The sequence below is a fragment of the Lipotes vexillifer genome, unplaced genomic scaffold, assembly GCF_000442215.2.
Source record: "Lipotes vexillifer unplaced genomic scaffold, Lipotes_vexillifer_v1.1 scaffold1242, whole genome shotgun sequence".
Lineage (NCBI taxonomy): Eukaryota > Metazoa > Chordata > Mammalia > Artiodactyla > Lipotidae > Lipotes > Lipotes vexillifer.
The window spans coordinates 559647-574848 of NW_006793169.1; the positions used below are offsets into that span (position 1 = coordinate 559647).

The following is a 15202-nucleotide window of genomic DNA, read 5'->3' on the forward strand; positions in this document are numbered from 1 at the left end:
TCGGCAGGCGGACTCTCAACCACTGCGCCACCAGGGAAGCCCTCAAGTAACTTTAATTCAAAATAATCAGTGTGCTGTTGAGGCCTATTTTGGGTGGCCTAACCTGGGCCCCGACACATTTATAAGTTGTTTGTGGCTCCTGTGGAGCTTTCATGTTAGGTATCCCATTACTAGTGAATGACTATGCTCCAATAAATATAAACTTTAAACTTTTAAAAAGAGAACTGCAAATGGTTTGATTGTAGTAATGTCACTTTCCCAAGCATGACTTTTGATCGTGTCTGCAGAAATGAAGAGCATGCAGGGCTGGCTGGTGGATACTTTCAGCAGCCACTCCCAAGGGAAGGCTGGAGGTGGATAAATGCTGTACATTCACGGCCTCAAGAAATGCAGCCAGAACAGTGGAAACCAAGGATCTTTTTTGTTGATGTTCATTTGCTTTGGTTTTGATTCTGTGGGAGTGTGTTTAATATTAGGACTTACTGGAGTGGGGTGGGTCTGAACTTGTTTGCCAGGCTGTTGGTTTGTAGTTCTTTCCTGAAAGCTGCCAATCCCCAGTCCCCAAGAGGAGGGCGGCATGAGACATAGATGCTTACAAGGCTGTTGATCAGATGAAGTGTCCACTTGAGAGAATGTGTTGTCTGTTGCATGCTTCTTCCAGAAAACTCCATACATTTGTTTAAAAAGATATAAAAGGGACTTCCCTGGCAGTCCAGTGGTTAAGAATCCATGCTTCCACTGCAGGGGGCACGAGCTTGATCCCTGGTTGGGGAACTAAGATCCCACATGCCGCGCGGCACAGCCAAAAATTAAAAAAAATAAAAAAGATATAACCAATTTAAATATTTTGAACAGGTAATATTTACATTCACATGGTTCTAAAACAGAAGGCACAAAAAGTTGGTAAGTCTTTCACCCTCTCTCCCAGCGGCTCGGTGTCTCCTTTTCTGAAGGCAACCTGTGTTACCTGTTTCTTGTGTTTTTTTCCTGAGATAGTTTATGCATATATGTGCAGATAGATGTGTCTCTATGTATATCCCCACAGATTGCTTCTGTACAAACTGTAGGACACTATACATACCCTTCTTCCCTTTGCTTCTCTTCAGTGAACCGTAACTGGCTTCACCCATCCCCTATTGATGGGCATTTAGATGCTGTTAATCTTCTGCTCTTAGAAATTATGTGGCAGCTACTGACCTTGTCCTGAGGTCTTACTGCACAGCGTGGTTCTGTCTGTGGGACAGGTTTCTGTAAGTGGCCCTGATGGGGCAGGGCATAATTACAGGGCAGGCCCTTGTAATTTTCAGAGCTGGAGCAGAACGGCTCTGCATGGAGCTTGCGCTGGTGTACACTCTCCCGGCAGAGAGAGGGGGGCCTGGGAACACTGCCCTTTAAGCGTGCTGTGACCAGTGCTATACCAGCCCCTCCCTCCTCCCTCTTTTCTTGGCCCTTCTTCCGAATTTATCCTGCCGTTCTCGATTCCTCACCAGGAGCTCTCGGCAGTGGCTCTATTTGGCCTTTGTTCCTCTCCCCTTCTGCATGGGATCATAGAATTTTCTTTTTCACCAGCTCTGGCCTGTGTCTAGTGCCAGCTTCCCGGGAGTCAGGGGGAAAAGCAATGGGTGGCTGATGGGAGGCCAGTGGCGGGAGTCTCCACACATCTCCTCCCCTTCCCCACCCTCCCAAGGCGGCCTGGGACTTCGCATCTCACACCCAGTAGCCAGTGTGTTCTCACCTCCTGAGTGAGGGCTGGGCCTGCGCAGGGCTGATGCAGCCCCGGTCCTGCTCTTGGATCCACGCGCTCCATGGGGGCCCTGAGGGTGCAGAGTTACATGTCAGGTCACACAGAAAATCTGCTTTTTGTTCTCCAACAGCTGGAAGCATCGCCCTGTGGGAAGAAAATCTCCACCGGGAAAACTCAGGCCTTTGTAGTTTATTGTCAGAAATCAGGGAAACTTGACACATGGTGGTAATTCTGAGCAACTCTTATAAAACGAACACGTGTTCAGATTTTATTTAATCACTTAGTGAGGGAACCAGTAAGATGTTGCAACTGCTTCAAAAGAGAATGCAGAAAATTACAAATACGCAGGTCTCGGGAAAGTGGAAATAAATTTGCTTATTAGGTATAAAACTGGCAAGTATACACTGAATCTGCTAGAGACAATTTGTTGGCATCACCCTCAGGGTTCTAAGACTTACAGACTTGTGAAATAGCTCAAAGACAAGGAAGATAACCTGGAGATGACCTGGAATTGCACTATGCCTGAAATGGGGCACCTAGTTATCTCTCTCGCTTTCACCCACTTTATATTTTTATTTTAACATTTTTTCATTTTTAAAACTTATAGTAAAATATACATAACGCAAAACTTACTACTTTAACTGTGTTTAAGTGTTCAATGGAATTAAGTCCATTCACATTTTCGTGCAACCACCAGCCCCATCTATCTCCAGAATTCATCTTCCAGACGGACACTCAGTACCCTTAAACACTTCCACCCATACCCCCCTTGCCCTGGCAACCACAGCTCCACTTCCTGTCTCTATGACTTCATCACCCGTTTAAAAATCTCCCAATTTTTCCTTCCCAAGAGCAGAGGCAGAGAATCACTTCACCATCTCTGTGACCCTGGCCTCCTTGAACCTTGGTTTCCTGTCTATAAAATCAGCCTAACCCCTACCTTGGGGATTTGTTGTCAGGGTCAGTTGAGGTGATCCATGCAGAGTGCCTGTACAGTGTAATAAGCATGTAGAACGAGCTCAGTGGAGGGTGGTTATTATCATAATTACTGTTTTCTCACTTGTATCCATGGTCCCCAGAGGCACAGAAGTTCCCCTCGGTAGGTCAGCAGTTTTCAGTATTGACCACATGTATGATCACCTGGAGAGCCTTAAAAAGATACTGATGCCCAGGTTCTGATGTAACTCATGTGGGGTGTGGCTGGGCTTGTTTCAGCGCCCCCGTGACTCTAACGAGCAGCCAGCTGGGAACCCACTCACTGTTCCGGACCTTCCTCCCGGGAGCCTGGAGCCCCGTGTGTGGGACGGGGCAATGCTCTCTGCAGAGCGCTGCCAAGTCGGTGGTTAGATGCCTGGAATTCATGGCGCTCTTTGTGGAACGCCACGGAGTACTGATATTCTCGATACCGTAACGCAAGCTAGAAACAAGTTCACCTGCAGGAGATCCACGTCTTGAGTGTGGGAAGGCAAATGCCTGCTGTGAATTGTTGTGTGGCCCACCTGTGAGACGTGCGTGGCCTGTTACTGGGTCAATACTAGGAAAGTCTCAGTGAGGGTTCACTTAGGATGATGAGGGTGTTAGTTAAGCTAGTGTTTCCCGCAAAGGTAGGGGGCGCCCCCCGGAGATGCTCCTTTGGGGGAGGGAGAGGGCAGTGTAAGAATTGGTGTCATGGGTCAGACTTAAGTCCCCGCCTGGGCCTGAGGGGAGATGTACTGTGACTGAGGAGAACAATCCTCGAAACGTCGGGAATGGACCCTTAACACTGACTCAGGCACCTCAGGAGAGGCAGCCGTCGCTGCTGTTGGAACGGGGGTCCGGGGTCAGCCCTGAGTCTCTTGGCTGCTTGTTCACGGCCTCTGGGGAAGTCTTGGGAGGGGCGCCTTGCTCTGCAGGGCCTCTTCTGTTGCCCTCTTGCTGTGTCTGCAGTGATGTTCAGCGGGGGTGAAGGCAGGCCCTCTTTCCCCAGCTCCGGGCAGGCCTGCTGGGTACGGTGGCCCAGAGGCCCAGTCCGCACCGGGGTGTTCACACAGCAAGTCAGCTGCATGTCCCATCCCTGGGTCTGTGCAGTGTGTGCTCTGTCGCCTTAGCAGTCTGTGCTGAAAATGGAAGCCTCAAGCTGCACAGCTGACTTTTATAGCCCAGATTAATGTGCTGGTAACACCCCCTAAAGCCACATATTTGATAGGTCCTAACCACATGAGAGGAGAGATTACAACGGCACGGCATAGCCGGGTGTCAGCATTTTTAAATCCTCCCTAAGTACCTGTGTCTTTCCTGAACGAAACGCATTGGAGGATCACTGGTTTCCAGGCTAGTAATTGTCTTGTTATAAATCTTCCACAAAGTGTCATCACCTAATCCATGCTCTAGGGTTGCTATAAAATAAGGACGCCAGAGAGGAGAGACGCTTTAGAAGCTTGCCGAGTTGCCCACTTGGGCCTCTGCTCAGATGCCAGTGCAGATGGTCTGTTGGTGGATTCTCTATTAGTTTTCTTCTTTCTCTTTTCTTACTCTTAAGCTGTAATGACTTCGGTTTCAGAAAATAAATGAAGCCAGGAACTTGTTTGGAGACTGAAAATTCTTTCTCAGCAGGCCTGTTGGTTTGTTTCCAGTGAGAACTGGCTGTTGCATGTTTAAGTTGTTATAAACCAAGGATATAAACCAAGATGGGTGAGTAGGTGGTGACTATGCCTGGTCTTCTTTCAGCCTTTGTTTCCATCAAATAGAGCAACGTATAAAGAATTCTACACCATGAGCAAGTGAAAACGCAAGGCTGATTCTACATCAATCAGTGTAATCCCCATATCAATAGTTGTCTCAGTCTGCTTAGGCTGCTGTAACATAATACCACAGACTAGGTGGGTAAACAGCAAACATTTATTTCTCACAGTTCTAGAGGCTGGGAAGTCCAAGGTAAAGGTGCTGGCAGATTTGGTTCCTGGTGAGGGCCCTCTTCGGGCTTACAGACAGCCACCTTATTGCTGTGGAATATTAGTCAGCCTTAAAAAAGAATAGAATTCTGATACATGCTGTGACATGGATGAACCTTGAAAACATTATGCTAAGTGAAATAAGAGACACACAAAAGAACAAATATTGTATGATTCCACTTGTATAAGGCACCTAGAATAGGCAAATTAATAGAGATGAAAAGTAGGGTGGGGGGAATTCCCTGGCAGCCCAGTGGTTAGAATTCTGCGCTTTCATTGCCGAGGGCCCAGGTTTGATCCCTGGTCAGGGAACTAAGATCCCACATGCTGTGTGGTGAGGCCAATGTAATAAAAAAGAAACAAAAGAAAAGTAGGATAGAAGTTAGCAGGGGCTGGGGGAGAGGGGGATTATTGTTTAATGGCTACAGAGTTTCTGTTTGGGATAATTAAAAGTTCTGGAATTGAATAATGGTGACAGTTGCACAACATTGGAAAAATATTTGATGCCACTGAATTATAAACTAAAAAATGGTTAAAATGGTAAATTTTATGCTATGTATATTTAACCATAATAAAAAAAAATCGTTTTAGTGCACCCAAGAAGCAGAAAATTTAAATAGTCTAATTACCATAGAAAAGATTAGAAATGTGATTAAAGATGCAACCTTTAAAAAAGCGCCAGAGCCAGATGGTTTCACAGCCCTGTTCTGTATTTTAACAAAAAACCAATTCCAATGTTTAAACTATTGTAAAGCATAGAGCAAAATGGAAAGCTGGATTTGTGTTATGAAACCAGTGCAACCTTAATACCAAAACCAGGTAAATGTAAATGAGAGTGAGAGAAATAATACAAGAACTATAGAGCAATCCCAATTATAAATTAGAAACAAAAATTCTTAATAACTTTACTTAATAAAATACAGCACATATCAGAATAGTACAGTGTGACCAGGTAGAGTTTGATCCAGGAATGCAAGGATGGTTCTGTAATTCATTACACCAACAGATTAAAAGGGAAAAAACCCCACATGATTGTATTAACAATTGCTGAAAAGGCAATGATTCCAATAAAAATCAGGAAATAAGAGAGGACAGTTCTTACCTCCCAACCATAGTTCATCAGGCATTGGACCACTGTGCTTTGCTCTGTCAATGTTTCAACATATTGAAAATGTAGTCTAAGTAGCTACCTGCAAGGAGCATGGAGGCCATTAACTGTTACCTTCTAACTTAGGAACAGATGTACTATAAGAACCAATGGGATTCTTTTATTTAAAAATTAATTGATTTATTTATTCAGCTGCGTTGGGTCTTAGTTGTGGCACGCGTGATCTTTTAGTTGTGGCATGCAGGGTCTTTAGTTGTGGCATGTGGGATCTAGTTCCCCGACCAGGCACCAGACCCAGGCCCCCTGCATTGGGAGTGCGGAGTCTTAGCCACTGGACCACCAGGGAAGTCCCTAACCAATGGGATTCTTTACAGTCAGTTAAGTTGCTTGAAATATTTTGGTCCTTCTGGTTGGTGGACCTTTCTAGAAGCAAGCCCAACCCTAACAGTTTCTGCATCCCCTCAAAAGGAATTCTCTTATTAATGAAGCCATTATGTTTGAATAATTGATTCCTAACCATACACATTTAAAATCATCTCTCCCAATTATTTATGATTAGGCCCTCCCCAAAGTAAGACTTAGAGAAACATTATGAAGCTTTTTGGCACTGACCATTTTAAAAGGAAGGACTGTTATCTTAGAGGACAATCCCAGTAGCCCTGCCCGAATATGATTGGACTATTGACCACCACCAGTGCAGGAATTTTACATCTGCCCCCATTACATTTTGTCTTGTTAAAATTAGCCTGTCCTTCCAATCTGAGATTGTATTGGATCCTGATTTTTGTCATCCAAGGACTTTATTCCCTTGCTGTTTCTTGTCACCTGTGGTCTGATTAAGATGTGATGTGTCACTCATTCAAGTAGGCAGGTAGACAAATCACATTTCCAAAAAGGAAAGAAACTTCTGAAGTCTCTTTAAACTATACATTTTTTTTAAATGTAAAGTTTTATTTTCTCACTTTCCTTTTATCCGTGGCACTTTTTCTTTGTCCATTTTCTCCCCTGAATATCTTGATAACTGTGTTTTCATTGAATCATAAGCCTGAGAAGGACTTTGAAGTTTTGGACCCAAATCTACACCATTCCAGGCAGTCGGAGCTCTGGGAATACTGTTTATGATAAGGGGACCCTGGGGACACCTAAGGAAGTTTGTGGGGAGCCTTGTAATACAATTTAAAACCGGAACAAGGGGCCAAGTGGCCAGGATTCCAGCTGTTATTTGTTCTGCCACAAATAAAACTTGAGCTCTTGAAAATCACTGACCCTCTGCTAGCCTTACTTATCCTCTCCAAATTAAATTCTCAAAGACCCTTTTCAATCCGAATATTATATTGTTTCTAAAATATGTGCCACTCCTACTTTACCAATGTCACCACTTTCTTGCTTCCTCTCTCTTTCCCATTTCCTTAATGCTGCAGGTAATACACACAGACTTCACTCACCTCAAAAAAGACTGCATGACCCTGACCTATTGTATTTCTCATGATCTGAAGAAAGGAAGTGTTGTCATTTTGAAATTATTACACTAATTTAGGTTATACCTAAATTCTTCTTGTTGAACTGTTTCCCTTCATATGGGTCACATCTCTGCAACTGCCCTCCTTGTAACACCACCCAGTTAAGATGGCTCAATTGATTTATTTCTTTGAGCTAATGAGTCTCAATTCCTTTAGCCTCCTTTTGCCCCATGTGTCTGTGTGAGCTTGAGCAAAAGCATATCATTTTGTTCCAGGAATGGCTAAGCACCCTTTCTTCTCACTTCTCAGGTCCACTCTGTTAGACCAGGCAGCTTCCTTGAGGAGTCAGGGCTCAGCATCCATGGGGCAGGTGTTCATGGGGCAAGTGTTGTCAGTGTGAAAGGCCTGCCCTTTAGTAAGGAGGATCTGAGATACCTAAGCAGGAGAAAGGAGCTGTGACCCAGCTTCCAGGTCCTGACTGGAGTAATGAGTGACCAGGGTCACAGGCCAGGACTCTCGGGTACCATGGAGTCCGTATGAAGAGAGTCTTTCCAGGCTTGTTTTGGTGGCTTGTGGTTCTCACATTACCCCTGGTCCGCCTCCCGCCTCCCTGGGGCTCTGCCCTTCCCGAGGGAGGTGTCTCCAGTGTAAATGCCTTGGTCCGCCTGGAGTGTCTGGTGAGAAGGATTAAGTACCACATCTGAACACAGGGAGGAACAAAACACCTCCACTTCCTTTCAAGGTGTATTTTAAGCTGGTTACCTTTGGCTGGGCTCCCTTGTTGGTGGGAGATCTTTATCTGAACAGGAATTCTTCTGCAGGAATATTCCCTGACCGAGCCCCACCCCCTCCAGCTGGGAGTTAGGCTCTTCCAAACGAGTAGCAGGGACTTTTCGTTCTGAGCGCCCTTTATGATCACCTGAGAGTGTAATTTATGGGTCACCTGCTGGAACGGGAGTCACTCTGATGTTACCATGCAGCAGTTCTGCTGGAAATTGGGACCCGCAGGGCTCAACATGCCAGAACAAAGCAGCACCCAGACCAGAGCCCAGAGCTGTTGACAGTGAGGCCATTTTTTTGTAGTTGTTGCCTGGCTACGTCTCAAGACCCTTTGCCATTCAGTTCCCTGGAAGTGATTGGGCTCCAAGCCTCTGCCTCTCCCTGGCTGGATCAGGGAAATGTGCTCTCTGTAGGGTCCTGCACCCCCTCTCCCCTAGCTGGATGGCCCTTCCTGACCCCAGGGCAGGTTGGAGGGACCAGCACATTTAAAGCATGCAACGAGGGATTCATAACCTCCGGCTGCACGTTAGAATCACCTGGAACTTAAAAAACACCCACTCCAAGACCCCACCCTAGGCTGATGGAATCTGGGGTTGAAATTTGAGAGCTTAAAAATATTGTCAGGTGACTCTAATGTGGAACAGCATTGAAAACCGGTGGTTTATGTTAGTGGCTCTCAAAATGTGGTTCTATACTAGCAGCATCTGCTTCTCCTGGGAACTTGTTAGAAATGCAAATTCTCAGCCTCCACCCCAGACCTACAGAATCAGAAACTCTGGAAGGGGGCCCAGATAGCTGTCTTTAACAAGCCTCTGCTGCCCAATAAAGTTTGAGGACCACTATTAATGCACAAGCAAGCTAGTTTCATGTGACCTGTGAATGTAACTGCAAAAGCACCAATAGAAAAGATGCAGTGGAAAAGATGGGGTAAAAATGATAATCCTTGTATGGGGTGGTAGAATCACAGATGATTTGCTTTCATTTTCCAAATTTTTAGTAGTGTCATTATATTGTTTATATATTCTTTTAAGATACAGAAAGTTCTGGGTTGAGGAGATGCAGTCTTTCAGTGTTTTGTACTGACAGCTGGGGACGAAAGCGTCATGAGGAATGTACCCAGAGGAATGACTCCTGCTGGGACGGTCCCCACTGGGCAGGTTTCACCTGAGGGCCTGTGGCTGCTCTGGGGAGGATTATTCCAGCCCCTCCTCAGCCCAGGTCACTCATCGGAATCACCTGGGGAGGATGTATAACCTCCTGCTGCCTGCGCCCCACAGAGCACTGAGTCAGCAACTCTGGAGGAAGGTCTCAGGCATCAGCACGGGTGGACAGACACACAGACCAGCCTCCCCAGGCGATTCAGATGTACAGTGAGAATGGACAGCCTCTCTCCTCATCTGGAGATTCTGAGGAAACCAGGTAATTTGCAAGCACCCTCAGGGCTGATCCTATGGGAGCTGCGGGAGCGTCCTGAGAGTGCCTCCCCCGACAGGAAGCAGCTAGCAGGGAGTGTGGTGGGCCAGAGCATGCGGGCTGGGGTCAGATGGCTTAGGGGTGAATCCAGACTCGAGTTACCTGCTGCGTGACATTGAACAAGTGACTGTCTCTCTATGCTGCAGTTTTCTCATCTGTAAAATGGGCTTAATAATGCTGCCTACCCCCTAGGGTCGTTGGGAGGATTGAATGAGCTCATACATGTAAAACTCTTAAGATGTGCCTACCATGCCGTAAGCGTCCCGTAAATGTCAGCTGCCGCTGGCCCTTGCTCTCATCCTTGTTGCTGTTGATCTTGCTGGGCTCACCAGGGCCTGGGTTGAGTTGGGTTAAACTGGCTTTGAGTTAGGCAGGGCCTAGGACAAACCAGTGCTTCAGAAATTTCTTCCCCTTATCATTCATGGTCCACAGTCTTTTGTCCTGTTCCCATGTCTTCCACTGGCCATTCCTAGGGGCGTGGAGGTTGAAACCGGTTGTACCCTTAAGTTCAGGTCATTCAAAGACCCCTCTGAGGATCAGTTTTTATTTGCCCCCTCACAGTTAAGGTGGTTTCAGCCTCCTGCATTGGTCAGGCATGACCCTGGGGTATCCCTGTGTGCTGGGTGGGAGCAGCTACTCCCCTGAATGGCTCTACTTTTGTTGCTTTTCACTACAGAATGTTCTGGAAAACCAACCACATTTCTGGGTGGGTGGTGTGTGTGTGTGGTGTGTGTGTGTGTGTGTGGTGTGTGTGTGTGTGTGTGTGTGTGTGTGTATGTGAGGGGTTGTGTTAGGAGAGCCCAGGGGACAGGAGTGGACAGCTTCAGGGTCAGTGGGAAACCAGTTACTACCGCCTTTGCTACTTGCTATAGTTTTACCAGATGCCAGAAAAGGAACCAGACATGCAAGGGGGACACTGACCCTCCTCAGAGGAGCCCCTGTGTCACTGTTGCAGCTGCTCAGATGCTCGTGAAGCCCCCAGGATGCCTATACCTCCTCTGAGGGGTTGAGACGTCCCCGAACCTGGAGGCTGCAGCCCGCCGGGCCTGCCTTGTCTCTGGTCAAGCGTGGAACTGTGGAATTTGCTCCAGTGACCCTGGGAGGCCCGGCCTGCCCTGTGGTTGAGGAGCGCCGGGATTGGTTTGAGGTGCAGTCCCGCACTCGGGGAGATCACGGCCTAGTGGGAAGGGCCCTCAGAACAGGACTGGTGGTTCCCTGAGGGGAACCGAAGTGCTGTGGGTGTGGAGAAGGCAGCCGGGAACATTTCTTCTCTCAGAACTGGAGAAGGGTGTTCTCAGTAAAGAAGCCCTTTCCAGAGAGACGTGGAGACTTGGGACATTGTATTTCAAAACCCTCCAGCGAGGGCCCACCTGGCTATCCAGGTGACCCGAGATCCAAGTCTTCTCCCAGGTCTGTGCCCTTGAAAACACCTCACTTGTCTCCGAGGCCACGGTGCAAGGTGTCAGGGAGGAGAGGCAGCGGTTGGGGTGTCTTCAGGGGCGAGGTTGGGGACAGTTGGAGGGAAGGAAACCCTTGATGGGTGGTGGGCGTTACCTCACTTAAGGGGCTTAGGAGAGTGTCCTGCACAGAATCTCACAGGTGTTACTAGTCAGAGCCGGGATTTGAATGAGGCTTGTCGGGTTCCAGTGCCTCTGGCCTCTCTTTTCTCCACAGAGGGGACTCTGCTGACCTTGGATGAGGAAGCTGCCTCCAGTCCAGGGCCACCTTGTTAGTAATCTATAGTTTCTGAAGTGCCCTCCAGACGTGACCTGGTTTGAACCACATCGGTGTTTCCTTCTCTGGATCTTCTGATTTTTTGGTGTTCACTTGGGCAGACCCTTTCGCCTCCTTGGGCCTCAGCTTCCACACTGTAATATCTGGTTGCTGACAGGGATGTTCCTTGGGGCTCCCCTGACCTGTGGCACCAGCTACTCCTCGGCCTGGGGCCTCCTTCCCAGCCTCTTGTGGCAGCTTCTGCCCTCACGGCCTGCACTTTCCAGATGCTCAGGAGCTCTTGTGTCCCGCCATCCTGTCAGCCCTCCTCACAGCACACACGTCTTTCTCCTCACAAATGCAGTGGGCTTCCCCTTGTTTCAGGATGCTCTAGAAGCCTTGTGAAGGTTACTGGACGAGGACGCGGGACAGGTGGAGCCCGGGGCCAGGCCCAGCGGCGGGGAACCATGCTCTCTGGCTCCAATCTCATCAGCTGTGGACATTTCGTCGGAGGAGTCAAGGTTAAGCGGCCCGCGCTGAGCACAGTTGCCAGCCAAGGCAGGTCACGCTTTCACCTCATCTCAGACATTGCCTTTTTATGAAGGCTTTTTATAGCCCACTTTCTTAGGACAAACTTTTTTCTTAATTAAGAATTCTAATTTTAAAGTGGGCTCTGACCTCTTTCTTTCCAGAATCATTCTGATGCTTTGATTGCATTTCGCGGGTTGAAATTAAGATCCTTTATTGTCTGCTATCTCTGTTTTCCTGCAAGGCTAGTTACCCACGGCAAACTGGCACTTGATCGAGATCATAAATGGGTTTATCCTGCTAGAATATCAATAAAGGCCTTTGGGAAGTTTTATCAAGATGCGAGAAAGGACTCAGGCCGTGTGAGTCCTCTGGGACTCCTCTGGGAGTGTTTCAGCACAGGTGGGGCCGTGCATAGTTAAATGCTGTTTGGAGCTGGGGTGGGAACGTTTCTTCACCGTGAACTTGAGGGAGAAAGCAAAGGCAACATAATGGCTCCTTCAAAAGTTGGAGAATTAGGCGTTTGGCAAGATCAGTTCTCTAGATGGAAACTGATTTACACTGAAGAGGATTATTCTGAGTGCGACCCTCAGTGTCACAGCTCAGGAGCCCGCTTGCAGGGAACGGTCATCTCTATGACCCACCAGCAGGGCTGAGAAGCCCGCTCAGGTGCACAGGAGATGTGCACTCACGTGTGTTCTGCCAGCCACTGGGAACAACCTGGAACACATCAGTGGGAGAATGAGTGAATGATGTGACAATATTTTTTAAAAACTCAATAATATAACGTTGGACCCCCCCAAATGGCCAAACAACATTGTACAGTTTAATACCATTTATGTAAAGTTTGAAGACAAAACGATGTTCATCTATTGTGCGTGGCTACAGACATGTAGTAAAGTGTAATAAAAGGCACAGGAATGACGAATCCCAAATTGAGCGGTTACCTCGGGGTTGAGGGGAAATGAGATCTGGGAGGGGTTCACGAGGAATGGCTACGGTTTCTCTATTTTTTTCTTAAAGTAATTGGTGGTTGTGTACATTTTAAAATGTTCATATTTTTGAATGGCTGAAATACTTTGTAATTTTAAAATTTGTTTCTAAAGGGGGGAGAATGTGTTCTAATGGTTTGTCCATCAGTTTCAGTTTTGAGGAATTACTAACTAGACTTCTCCGGGGCTGATTAGCTTGACTGTTTGCTGCTCTCCCATCTCTTACCCCATCAGATTCACTGTGGCCACTTCACCGTCCCTGACTATCAAACCAGTGGGGAAATAAGAGAAAACTTGAAAGTCCTCACTTTCCTACTTGCTGGTTGGATGAGCAGGGAGTAGAAATTATGCACTAAGGGAAGTCTCCACATTTTGAGCATATTTTGTTCCTTGATCACAGTGCCAATAGCCAAGGTTAACCAAGACAAACTTGAATTCTGGATGAATCCATAAGAATCTCCTGCCAAACTAAACGGGGCAGGGAGGGGGTGGGGGGTGGGGGGTGGCGGGGAGCGCCACTGTGCAAACCTTGCTCTAGGCTCCCCACCCCCAGGGGAAGAATGCGTGACGTCTTGTTCTGAAATCAGTGTGTGCTCTGCATTAACAGCATGGCCGGACCCCCCTGCATCTTGCTGCCAATAAGGGCCATCTTTCTGTGGTCCAGATCTTGCTGAAGGCGGGCTGCGACCTCGATGTTCAGGACGATGTGAGTAGAAGCCATCATTCTATCAGGGCATGGTTGTCAAGGGGGCTTGTCTGCCTGGAATCCCACAACATGTAACTAGCTATGAGGGGAGGGAGAGGGCAGTAGGAGATGCTCTCCAGCACTTTGTAACTTCATCTTGGTGGGAAGAACTTCCTCTTGAAGGTCTGCTGTGGGCCCCATTCTCAGTAGCAAGGTGGAGTTTGGGAGTGTGAGCTGGTCTTTCCATCATGGTTCCTATCTAGTGGTAGTATTCCCTGTCTAGTATTATTCAAGTGCAGAGCCTCGAAGGGCATCTTGTCTGTGTCCTGTCTCAGTATGAAGGAGCACACCACACACACACACACACACACACACACACACACACACACACACACACACACACACATATGGGCAAGGCTTGCTGGAAATGTGTCGTTGACCAAACTTATAACTGGAGAAAAGGTGAGGCTTAAAAACTTAATTTTTTTATTTTCTCACCTTGATTTCTCTTACTCTGTATACATTCAGTTAAAAAGGACCTATTTAAAGAAACAACAGCACACTGATCTCATGGAATCTGAGAAAAAGGAGGCCTCCAGAAAGAGTTCACTCTGGTGCTCTGCCATGATTGAAACTCAGTCTCTGAGTTTCTTTAGTCAAATTATCTAGAAAGAGATTCCAGTTGGCTCTTTTGGAGTCAAGAATCCATTCCTGAGTAAATCAGCAGTGGCTGGCACGGGGTCACCTAGTGCATAGGGTGGCCCTGTTGGGTCTTTGAAGGGGGTGAACTCTCTAAGAAGCGGATGTAGAAAAGATTATGTAAATTGCCGTCCATTGAGCTATTAGGAAAATATCCTAATGATAATTTGATTGGAAGCTATTTTCAGAAACTTTCAATTCTGTTTCTAACTCTAATTTGTATAGTAGGACTCAAAGGAGAAAGGACTTTTGTGAGGAACACAGAATCTTGGAGAGTTAGTATTTATAAACCCCTTCCAGATTCACCTGTAATCTCTCTGGTTACAGAACGTTATCAGATTTCAGACACTCAGGTGGGCTAGGGTGTGGGTTACCATAGTGCTTTGAGTTTTCTTTGAGTCTCTGTGTAATGTCCTAAAACTTGGCAAACACACAAGTTGAGAAGGACAGCATTCACAAAGAAATAACCAAGTATGTCATATACACGGGCAGAAGGCTGTCAGTGTCATTCATAAATTTCTGGTTATATTTGGAACCTATTGAGTCATCAAGGATATTATTTTCAAAAGATGCTGATCTAGCTTTAAGCTGTTGATTTCTACCTTGGGTCACAACACTTCTTTCTTTCCTTGCACTGTAGCCATCATAACATACCTGATTATATCTTATCCTTACATGACAGGAGCAAAAATACAGGGAGAGAGAAGAGATTCTGACCACAGGAAATGCAGGGCATTCAGTGCTTGGTGCAAATATGTTGGACTGGATCTGGTTTTCTCTGCATAATTGAAGCCCTTGCTTGCCACGGTGGCAAGGCTGCAGTACCAGGCATGCTAACCCATCCTGACCCAACACCCCTGTCTCAGGTCCTGAGCTGCGAGTATCACTGTGTTCTCCTGAAGCAAAAGCCATGCTGACTTTCTAGAACTGCTGCTGTTTATATCAGGCAAGATAGGAAGTAAAAAATCAGGAGTCAAGGCAGCCAAAGTGGGGGACATGGCAGCAGAAGGAAAGCCAGCTCTACTTTCAGAGAGGAACTCTTTCACTTATTGAAATCTTTTTTTTTTTTTTTTTTTTTTGGGTGTGCGCG

At 46.9% G+C, this 15202-nt stretch overlaps 1 protein-coding gene across 4 annotated transcripts in view; it reads left to right on the forward strand.

The window, feature by feature from the left end:
• ANKRD6 (ankyrin repeat domain 6) overlaps positions 1 to 15202 on the forward strand; it is a 71301-nt gene that overhangs the window by 10659 nt on the left and 45440 nt on the right. For all 4 annotated transcript variants that reach the window (XM_007466255.1, XM_007466256.1, XM_007466257.1 and 1 more), the window contains exon 2: positions 13336 to 13434. In XM_007466255.1, coding sequence (XP_007466317.1) covers positions 13336 to 13434 — 99 coding nt within the window. The remainder of the gene's footprint in view (positions 1 to 13335; positions 13435 to 15202) is intronic.